The sequence below is a fragment of the Neodiprion fabricii genome, chromosome 5 (assembly GCF_021155785.1).
Source record: "Neodiprion fabricii isolate iyNeoFabr1 chromosome 5, iyNeoFabr1.1, whole genome shotgun sequence".
Taxonomy (NCBI): Eukaryota; Metazoa; Arthropoda; class Insecta; order Hymenoptera; family Diprionidae; genus Neodiprion; species Neodiprion fabricii.
The window spans coordinates 30,990,530-31,002,695 of NC_060243.1; the positions used below are offsets into that span (position 1 = coordinate 30,990,530).

A 12,166-nucleotide genomic window follows, 5' to 3' on the forward strand; every position below is an offset into this window, starting at 1 on the left:
GCAGGCTGGCTGACTCTGGGAAGGTGTGACGGTATATTTTTTTATTTTTTTTTTTTCTTCCCATTAACGTTTCATCAAAACATCGTTTTCGAATTGTCACAAGGCTAGCCGGCCAGATATACAATTGTAAATATTACTGTCTGGGAATTCGGCGAAATCCTTCAACAAAGTGAAACGGTAATAGTAAATTATACTTATAACAATGAATGAATGAATTTGTAGAAGGTAGGATCGACGATTAGAGATTTATAGGAGAATTTGAAAGAAAAAAAAAAAGAGGGGGTGACAAAAGAAATAAAAACGGCAAAAAAGCTTGAGGTATGGAGGTACGGTTTAAGAATTAATTATTGTCAAACTTTAAACTCCGATATTGTCCGATAATATTGAAATGATAATGTTGTATAAATACGTTAGAATATTGGATATTAAATAATTGAAATAGAAAATCGTATAAATTATAAACTTAGATTTATTATAACAGTGTTATGTAATAGACGTTTATTCCGTTTCAATTAATTCGTCTGTATACTTTTATATTATTTAACAATTATATTTTCTATAATAGTAATAAGAACGACAACGGTCGCATTTCAAGATGATAATATCGATTAGCCCTTGTTCACATTTCTTATTCGCATCTTGATGGTTTGAAATCCTGTGGATCTTATCATACCTGTGGGTGAAGACAATTTTGCTCTTCCGTTTTTGTTTCATTCTATCAAGTTACCGTGGATAATTATTTTTGATCGACATAGTCTTACTCAACTGCATTAAAACGAAACATTGTAAAAGAATTCGAGTTGTGCAATAATTCGAGTCACACTATAGATTTCTTTTAATATTATTCGAGCTTCAGCTAAGCAATTTTTTTAAACTTTCTAAATTACGGCAAAAATTATTTATAACTTTGTTCCCTTCAAAATTACAATATCTTTTTTCTCATGCTTCAAAATTGCTATTTCAAACTATTCAATTTTTCAAACTAATCACAATCACGCTATATCGATTTAAAGATAACTAATGATGTCGTTGTGGATGCAATAAACTGTCTTGCGTTGACAAGAAGAAAACGAAAAAAAAATTAAAAATAAAAAATAAATCCGAACGGAAGTAACGATTTTATACATGCAAAATGAGCAGAGGTTCAAAGAAGAAACTATTCACGGTCGATAGTTTTTTCCATAAGCAGTTATTGTAATAGTATATGAGATTACTTTTTTAGAAAATAAATATTCAATTGTCTTTATATGAATCTACATATATATATATATATATATGTGTGTATATTATATACATAAACATGTATACGTTTTCTTTTCGCAATCTTTACTACGTAACGTATACAGAAGCTGGTAGTTTAAAACGATAATGCATACGCGTGCTCTGTAGGGAATAATCAGATGATAAGAAAAAAAGAAATGAAGAAAAAACAATATAAAATTAATCACTCGTTCAGGCAATGTTTTCCAGACGATGATCATCCTTATTGTAATACTTTTATTTTCAGCAAATTATTATTATTATTATTATTATTATTTTGTTTCTTGTAAATAGATTTCCACAACCCCTCCCCTTTTACTTGTCTACATAAATACATACATACATGCATACATATACAGATTGATAAATACAAATATTATTAATTATATTACTGATGAATATTGAATACTATCGTCGCTTAGTATAACTTAGTAAAAGTATAACGAGAAAAAAAAAAAAAAACAAATCATTAATCGATTAAAGTAATGATACCGAACTGTAAATAAAATTATTTTGTATGCCAAAATATACCAAATGAATATGACTATCACTTCACATGCGCGTGTATATATATATATATATATATATACACACACACACACACACACACACATGTAGCTGTGTGCACGTACGCACGTATAATACATGTATTGTATGGGATGGTTAAGCCCTTTACTCTAAAGCTTCTCGCACTATCATCATAGGTATCGTATCATAATACATATATTATGAAGAAAATATCGTTTGATTTAGATAAAATTGTGAAAAATTATCCATCGTTCACACTACGTGATTATAGCTGCTTTTTTTTGGCAAAATATAACGTTTGACAAAATTATCGCTTGATGAACGAGAAAATTTTTTTTTTCAAACAATTCGTTTTCTACTCACCTCTTTGATTACTTTTTTTTTTCTCTCATTCTCCTTTTCGAATGCGAGGAAGTGAGTATTAAGTTTTCTTCGATTTCAAGACCTAATTTCCTGCGAGTAGCTGAGATATGAATAACTGTATGAAATATTACCAAGTGATCACATCTGTTATAATAATTATGGAAATTATGGATTTCAAATCAAAGGACAGTTTTTTTTTTTTCGTTCATATATAATCATTTTGAAAAGAAATTTTAATGAATCTTAGAGGTGAGAATCCAGTGGTTAGATAAGTAGAACACGAACACCTCATTATCTACCCTTCAATAAATGCATTCATACATTCTTTAAAATTTTTACCATTTATACCTTGGAGTTTTTTTTTTTTTTTTATTTACATGATTTATGGACAAAATAATTCTTGGATAAGAATCTTTTTCACAGATATCCATTTCGTTTAGATTGAAAAAACTGTAAAAGCGTTAGATGTTTAAAAGATTGAATTCGAATACAATTATGTGATACATTAAGTAATTATTATTTTTATGATCGTGTTTACTACATGGTCACTTTATGAAAAAGTTGTTTTTTTTTTTTTTTTTTTTAAGGTCAATTTAGTTTCAACTTTAACTGAAATTACATTTGATTTAGATTTGCTTTGCCTCCGTGTGAGTATGTTAAACATGTAACGTACAATGTACAATCATAAATGTAAATTATTACTTATTATGACATGCTGTTGAGAAATAAAGTAAAAACTGAAAAAAAGAAAAACACAACTGGTACATATAGTTTGGTCCTGTACGATTTCAGTTAACTGCCTGTATTAATCAGAGACCCATAAGACTGAATAACTTCTATCGCTGTGGAAAATCAATATTGAAATAAGAACTAGTACATTTAAATCGACATTCGAAGATACTTTTTTTGAAAGAATAAAGTTAGCGTTTCAGAGATACAACTGTCGCCTATAAAAGATTTGATATATTCAGGTAAATATAAACACCACACGTGCGTATATTTGATTGAGATGAATTTTTCCGTTGTATTATTGCTGCGTGAATATTTCTTGTGAGGAAACGAACGCTCAACTTTTGAATTTTACAATGACGACGGTATGTTACCAAAATTTTGTACGTGATAATTGTTGGTTCTGAAGAACTTCTTTTATCGGCGTGGTCAGTTACTTGGTCGATAATACGTGAAACTGCTAATACCCCCAGACCCGCCAAACTGTATGGTCTTTGTATATCTTTGACATACTCTATGCTTGAAATTTCGAGAAAGTACACGAGACAGTTAAACACCACAGAGCCCTACAGATTGTGTTGAAAATCTGGAAAGGAGGTACGATCTAGGTTGTTCCAGAAACCACGGAGCTCTGAGTCTGTGAGCCTGAGACGATCCGCACTGGACTTGAATGTCAAGAGGGTTAAAAAATATTTTCTGATCAATCAGTCGGCACATTTTTGAACCAATAAACCATTTTAGGATCTGATATTAATTCAACATATTTTGCCTGGTACGTATGTAAATTGAATTTTCGAATTCTGCAACTAATCGTAATTAAAATTTTAAGCTGCTAACATTGCACATTTTTGAAGCAACATAATTGAATGCATACTTCCCAATAACTTTTCTGAAATAATTAAATATTTTATCGTACAATATCTCAAGATCACGTTTCCTGTTTAACCTTAGAGACGTGGTCAACCATTACCAAGAAAGTAACACCGGTGGAAATCTGAAATCTTAACCCAGTTTCCGTACGGATTGTATCGATCATGGCCAAGTGGGGCGAAGGAGACCCTCGGTGGATTGTCGAAGAGAGACCAGATGCAACGAACGTCAACAATTGGCACTGGTATTGACACTTAATCCTGCCCTTTATTTATTTTGTCGAGTTTACAGAATAGTGGAATTTGTAGTTATGAAATCTACTGAAGTCCAAATCAATTGACAATACTGTTTTTCGAGATAACATTCATTAATTTATTCTTTTAGGACCGAGAAAAATGCCTGTCAATGGTCGCAGGATAAGTTAAAGGAATTATTTGTCAACCTAGTTATTCAAGGAGATAGTGGTATGCAATTATCTGTGAATAAAGTTGATCATCTTACCGATTCATTTTCAACGATGCACTCATTACACCCCTTACACTTTTGCAGTGAAATGCAAGGTGACAGAGTTTGAAAAATGTGAAGGAGAAGCTGTTGCCAACAATAGGAAAGGGAAATTAATATTTTTTTATGAATGGAATTTAGTACTCAAATGGGTACTTGAAGACAGTGGAGAAGAAACTATTGCCGGGAAGATAAATATACCAAATTTGTCTGAAGAAAATGACGTCTCAGAAGTCGATGTAAGTCTTTTCGAAATTATGTAACGAATAGTGCTAGAGACTTGATTCTGATATCACTATTATTGAATCTCATAGATTCAAATAGCAGATTGTTAATTAACTTCGACTGAAACTCATGAAATTTAGTATTCTTGGTCTAAAAGTGTGAACCTTGACTCGGATATAACCCAATGACAATGATTTTTGAAGTAGTGTATTTTTTCCACTTGCAGATTGAAATTACTCTAAAAGATAGTACAGACAAAGGGGAAGCAGTAAAACATTTTCTACATACCAAAGGAAAGGATACAATTAGGGAAAAATTAGTTCAATACGTATCGTCGCTGAAAGAAGGTAACAATTTTTAAATTTACTGTGAAAGATGGTGAATATTCTTTCATTTCTTGAATGACGATAATTGATCCTGGGAGTTCAAGGTTTTACTTTCAGTTGAAGTAGCCATTCCTATATATTTTCTGTTCAATTTTCCAATTCACACTATTTTCTTGCTTTTATTTCTGACAGTTGTTGCCATAATGGTTATTGTAATACTCTATTCTTATAATTCATTGTTGGACTTTTTTTCGCAGAGTTCAGCAAAGGCATGATATTGCCGAAGAAAGAAAGCATGAACGAAAAAATATCCAACATGACGTCTGGGTTTGATGCTAAGGTCAGATTTACTTTTTGCATACTTCAACTCTATATTCACACTTGAGACGAGCTGGTTATTATTATAAATAAAATCGAAAGCATCTGTTGGCAGTTTTCTTTTACAGTATAACATCGTAAACCAAAGCCATATGTACACTTTTCATTGCCGTAATCGTCTGGTAACATCCATAATTGGTGAGGCTGCATCATTAATTCATTTTTATGAATCATTACTTTTACAGATGCATATGAATACTGTTGTCGAATCGAATAGTGAAAAACTTGGTTGTAAAATAACAACAACAACCGTGAAGCAGCAACAAAAATTCCAGTGCCGAGCAGAGGAGTTCTACAACATGTTCACGTCTACTGAGGTGTGATAATACATTTCCTTAGCCAACTATTTTAGCCAATTAATCAAATTACCGACTTCGGTATGATCCTTGGTCATAGTTTAAGATCAAACATTTCGTATGCACACCGCAACCGTATTGAGTGTTTTTCTTTTTGATTACTACTTTGTTTTGATTTTTTAACTTGTGTAGATGGTTCAAGCTTTCACAAAAGGCCCGGTGAAACTGGATGCGAAAAAGAATGGAAAATTCGAATTGTTTGGAGGAAATATACATGGAGAATTCGTTGAGTTATCGCCGTCTAAGATAGTACAAAGCTGGCGATGCAAACAGTGGCCTGCTGAGCACTATAGCAAAGTGACACTTGAAATAAATGAGAAAAATGACCATACCGAAGTCAAATTAACTCAAACTGGCGTACCATCAAAGTAAGTGTCCTTGATATCCCTCATTTCTCTCTGCGCATTGTTTTTCTGGATTGTTTGCTATTCTACCCTTCATTGGTTGATTGAACCTTTTTCAATTGACCGTATTTTAGTCTAATGGTTTCGTGTTCTTATTTGTTGGTTTGATTTCGTTTTCAGTGAAGCAGACACCACGAAGGAGAATTGGGAGAGGTACTACTGGGATGCTATCAAGAGGACGTTCGGATTTGGTTACTTTATGTGATTCGTAGTCGCATGTACATTATTTTGTGACTAATAATATTTATTTCCATCAGTTCCATCGCGATACAATTAAGCATATAAATTCCGTAAGCCTGTCAGTGCTTCGATTTATTTCATGTAAATTTAACCCGCTTTCACGCGAGCGCTCGGTATTGTAATTTATAATGTACAACAATATCTCCACATCAAGCATATTTGTAATAACGTAGCTTTACATTTTTTTGTTATATGATTATTATACATGACTAGAATAATAGAAACAGAACGACCGTCGGTGGAAAACTTTTCAACCTGGAAAATCGCATGGATATTAGATAAACTGAATTCCTTTACAGTTTACAGACTGATTTGTATTATTTGCTATCGCCCATTGTTAAAGACTTCTTATTCATTCACAAAGAAGTTTATCATCAGGGATGTCCTCAAGCTAATTTAAATTTGGGAAACTCTGGAAACATCATCAACTGCTGGGGCAGTTTGCTGACTAAATTCCGTATTCTTTATCACAGCGAATGAAGACCTGTCGCAGTCGTTTCTATCCATAAAATTACGTCTCGATAGGATCCAAATAATTTACTACTGACGTCTTTAAAAATTCGTTTAAACTTGGCAAACAAAAAGTTATCTTTTTATTCATGAGGCGGAAATTAAGTTGAACACAAAATCGGTTCATACGAGCCTTTGATAGACTGATTGCATCCTCGGGAATACAAACGCAACACGTGGAACATCATGGGATCAATAGCTGAGAAAATACAAACACAATTTTCCGTTTGTCCTCTGTCACTTTTAACACGTTGCTCGCAGTAACTGATCCATCCGCGCAACCGTCTTTTTCCGGAAAATTACGTCAAAATCTAGAAAAATTTCAACTGAACAAATCGAAAGAACTAGCCTAGCTGTTTTTCGTCCAAAATTCAAAGGGATTTGCCTTACTTATTTTTTTGGCAAAAGATTTTTCGCCTCAGATTCGACTTGAATGACCCTTTCTCGACTAGTTGTATCCCCAGGAACTCAGAAAACGGGCCACAAAGTGCGCAGCACCAACAGCAGAGAAGTTAGGAAGGAAAAACAAGCAGCAGAGTAATTGCTAAAAATCATTCAATAGTTTTTTTGCTGTAACTTTTGATCCTTCGATCGCAGCGTATTGGGACTGCGCCCAATCGATTTCTGTCGCAAAATTACGTCGGAATAGTGCATGAAAGAATTTATTCCAGCACTTTTCAAAATCGCGAAAATTTTCGCCAAAAATGCAAAGGGGTTAGCCTTACTTTTTTTTCATTTTTGGAGTCGAATATTTTTGGTCTCAGATTCGATTTGTTTGACCCTTTCCTGACTAATTGGACCCCCAGGAACTCAGAAAACGCAGCGAAAAGAGCGTGGAATCAACAGGAGAGAAATTACGACGGAAAAACCACCTGCTGAAATATGTCGAAAACACAGGTTCTCGTTTTTCGGCTCTAACTTTCGATGCATTGATCGCAGCGCATTGAGACTGCGCCCAACAGATTTTTCTCGCAAAATTGCGTCTGAATAGTGCATGAAAGAATTTATTCTAGCACTTTTCAAAATCGCGAAAATTTTCGCCAAAAATGCAAAGGGGTTAGCCTTACTTTTTTTTCATTTTTGGAGCCGAATATTTTTGGTCTCAGATTCGATTTGTATGACCCTTTGCTGACTAATTTGACCCCCAGGAATTCAGAAAACGCAGCGAAAAGAGCGTGAAATCAACAGGAGAGAAATTACGACGGAAAAAGCATCTGCTGAAAAATGTCGAAAACACAGGTTCTCGTCCTTGGGCTGTCACTTTTGATCCTTCGATCGCAGCGTATTGGGACTGCGCCCAATCGATTTCTGTCGCAAAGTTACGTCGGAATAGTGCATGAAAGAATTTATTCTAGCACTTTTCAAAATCGCAAAAATTTTCGCCAAAAATGCAAAGGGGTTAGCCTTACTTTTTATCATTTTTGGAGCCGAATATTTTTGGTCTCAGATTCGATTTTTATGACCCTTTCTAATTGGACTAATTGGACCCCAAGGATTGCAAAAAAGGTATTCAGCGCATCGTCGGACCAGCAACTGACAAGATACGAAGAAAATACGGAGAAATTGACGTAGTTATTATTCATTTTATTCCAGGTGACGTAAAACAGTAACAATACAATACTATATTACACACCTCGTAGCCTGCAGAGGTGCATTGCACCTGTACGCAGGCCGGAACTTAAACTGCGCTTACAAACTACAATAATAATTATCTCATACAACATTGTTCATATTCTGCTTAATGCAATGTACATCACAGTTTTTTTGTCTTATGTAGCAGTCAGTCTTCTTACGTATTATTCATCCGTCGCATTACATTTTTTTTGTCCTGAACTCCAATACTATTGGAAATATTGTACTAATTATATCACTCAGAATGATATTATAATATTAGTGGTATAATATATCATCATTAGTATTATTATTATTATTATTCAAATTTCTAGGCCCTGAAGCCGAAGCTCCCTAAGGGCCTTACATAAACAAAATACATAATTTTTTAATGCAAGCAGAAATAATGATTAACAACTAGAACGAAATAATAATTCAAACGCTACATAACTAACACTATATAGTAATATGCTATTATCACAACATTTTTATAAAGCATGAAAAGTTCACTAAAGTCAGTTTCAAATTAATTAAGCAAAGCAGCATTTAGGGGCCGATATACTACCGAAAACAAAATTTTATTATAACGTATTAATATAAGATATTATAATTATACTCTTCGGAAACATGATAAAGTAGTTAGTGTACACTGACGCCTGAACACTTGTACTAGAACTATTAAGGGCATATCGAATAAACTGAAACTGAAATTTCGTAGCTATGAGTTTGTGATTTTTCCTTTCCATCTGCTTAAAAACACTGTGAAAATTTGAAGTTTTTCAGCGGTGAGTTTTCAATTGTTGCTCGCAGCATGTGAAGACAGTGCGCAATGGATTCCTCTCAAAAAAATAAAGTCAATACACTGCGTCACAGACTTGATTTCAATATTTTTCAAAGTTGGCCTAATTTGGATTGAAAAAATTCAAAGGGGTTACTCATATTTTGGCCGGAAAATCCTTGGTCTCAGATTCGATTTGTATGACCCTTTCCTGACTAATTGGACCCCCAGGAACTCAGAAAACGCAGCGAAAAGAGCGTGGAATCAACAGGAGAGAAATTACGAAGGAAAAAGCACCTGCTGAAAAATGTCGAAAACACAGGTTCTCGTTTTTCGGCTCCAACTTTCGATGCGTTGATCGCAGCGCATTGGGACTGCGCCTAATCGATTTCTCTCGCAAAATTACGGTGAATAGTGCATGACAGAATTTATTCTAGCACTTTTCAAAATCACGAAAATTTTCGCCAAAAATGCAAAGGGGTTAGCCTTACTTTTTTTTCATTTTTGGAGCCGAATATTTTTGGTCTCAGATTCAATTTGTATGACCCTTTGCTGACTAATTGGACCCCCAGGAACTCAGAAAACACAGCGAAAAGAGCGTGGAATCAACAGGAGAGAAACTACCACGGAAAAACCACCTGCTGAAAAATGTCGAAAAAACAGGTTCTCGTTTTTCGGCTCCAACTTTCGATGCGTTGATGGCAGCGCATTGGGACTGCGCCTAATCGATTTCTCTCGCAAAATTACGGTGAATAGTGCATGACAGAATTTATTCTAGCACTTTTCAAAATCACGAAAATTTTCGCCAAAAATGCAAAGGGGTTAGCCTTACTTTTTTTTCATTTTTGGAGCCGAATATTTTTGGTCTCAGATTCAATTTGTATGACCCTTTGCTGACTAATTGGACCCCCAGGAACTCAGAAAACACAGCGAAAAGAGCGTGGAATCAACAGGAGAGAAACTACCACGGAAAAACCACCTGCTGAAAAATGTCGAAAAAACAGGTTCTCGTTTTTCGGCTCCAACTTTCGATGCGTTGATGGCAGCGCATTGGGACTGCGCCTAATCGATTTCTCTCGCAAAATTACGTCGGAATAGTGCATGAAAGAATTTATTCTAGCACTTTTCAAAATCGCGAAAATTTTCGCCAAGAACGCAAAGGGGTTAGCGTTACTTTTTTTTCATTTTTAGAGCCGAATATTTTTGGTCTCAGATTCGATTTTTATGACCCTTTCTAATTGGACTAATTGGACCCCAAGGATTGCAAAAAAGGTATTCAGCGCATCGTCGGACCAGCAACTGACAAGATACGAAGAAAATACGGAGAAATTGACGTAGTTATTATTCATTTTATTCCAGGTGACGTAAAACAGTAACAATACAATACTATATTACACACCTCGTAGCCTGCAGAGGTGCATTGCACCTGTACGCAGGCCGGAACTTAAACTGCGCTTACAAACTACAATAATAATTATCTCATACAACATTGTTCATATTCTGCTTAATGCAATGTACATCACAGTTTTTTTGTCTTATGTAGCAGTCAGTCTTCTTACGTATTATTCATCCGTCGCATTACATTTTTTTTGTCCTGAACTCCAATACTATTGGAAATATTGTACTAATTATATCACTCAGAATGATATTATAATATTAGTGGTATAATATATCATCATTAGTATTATTATTATTATTATTCAAATTTCTAGGCCCTGAAGCCGAAGCTCCCTAAGGGCCTTACATAAACAAAATACATAATTTTTTAATGCAAGCAGAAATAATGATTAACAACTAGAACGAAATAATAATTCAAACGCTACATAACTAACACTATATAGTAATATGCTATTATCACAACATTTTTATAAAGCATGAAAAGTTCACTAAAGTCAGTTTCAAATTAATTAAGCAAAGCAGCATTTAGGGGCCGATATACTACCGAAAACAAAATTTTATTATAACGTATTAATATAAGATATTATAATTATACTCTTCGGAAACATGATAAAGTAGTTAGTGTACACTGACGCCTGAACACTTGTACTAGAACTATTAAGGGCATATCGAATAAACTGAAACTGAAATTTCGTAGCTATGAGTTTGTGATTTTTCCTTTCCATCTGCTTAAAAACACTGTGAAAATTTGAAGTTTTTCAGCGGTGAGTTTTCAATTGTTGCTCGCAGCATGTGAAGACAGTGCGCAATGGATTCCTCTCAAAAAAATAAAGTCAATACACTGCGTCACAGACTTGATTTCAATATTTTTCAAAGTTGGCCTAATTTGGATTGAAAAAATTCAAAGGGGTTACTCATATTTTGGCCGGAAAATCCTTGGTCTCAGATTCGATTTGTATGACCCTTTCCTGACTAATTGGACCCCCAGGAACTCAGAAAACGCAGCGAAAAGAGCGTGGAATCAACAGGAGAGAAATTACGAAGGAAAAAGCACCTGCTGAAAAATGTCGAAAACACAGGTTCTCGTTTTTCGGCTCCAACTTTCGATGCGTTGATCGCAGCGCATTGGGACTGCGCCTAATCGATTTCTCTCGCAAAATTACGGTGAATAGTGCATGACAGAATTTATTCTAGCACTTTTCAAAATCACGAAAATTTTCGCCAAAAATGCAAAGGGGTTAGCCTTACTTTTTTTTCATTTTTGGAGCCGAATATTTTTGGTCTCAGATTCAATTTGTATGACCCTTTGCTGACTAATTGGACCCCCAGGAACTCAGAAAACACAGCGAAAAGAGCGTGGAATCAACAGGAGAGAAACTACCACGGAAAAACCACCTGCTGAAAAATGTCGAAAAAACAGGTTCTCGTTTTTCGGCTCCAACTTTCGATGCGTTGATGGCAGCGCATTGGGACTGCGCCTAATCGATTTCTCTCGCAAAATTACGTCGGAATAGTGCATGAAAGAATTTATTCTAGCACTTTTCAAAATCGCGAAAATTTTCGCCAAGAACGCAAAGGGGTTAGCGTTACTTTTTTTTCATTTTTAGAGCCGAATATTTTTGGTCTCAGATTCGATTTGTATGACCCTTTACTGACTAATTGGACCCCCAGGAACTCAGAAAACGC

General features: G+C 34.6%; 1 protein-coding gene across 1 annotated transcript; it reads left to right on the forward strand.

The window, feature by feature from the left end:
* The first annotated feature begins 3,422 nt into the window (after window positions 1-3,422).
* LOC124182316 (activator of 90 kDa heat shock protein ATPase homolog 1) lies at window positions 3,423-6,490 on the forward strand. Its single transcript, XM_046569425.1, has 9 exons — window positions 3,423-3,652; window positions 3,832-3,994; window positions 4,135-4,214; window positions 4,300-4,493; window positions 4,706-4,826; window positions 5,063-5,145; window positions 5,369-5,500; window positions 5,672-5,907; window positions 6,064-6,490. The coding sequence occupies exons 2-9, from the start codon at window positions 3,915-3,917 to the stop codon at window positions 6,146-6,148; spliced, it is 1,011 nt and encodes a 336-aa protein (XP_046425381.1). The 5' UTR covers window positions 3,423-3,652; window positions 3,832-3,914; the 3' UTR covers window positions 6,149-6,490.
* Window positions 6,491-12,166: the final 5,676 nt, after the last annotated feature.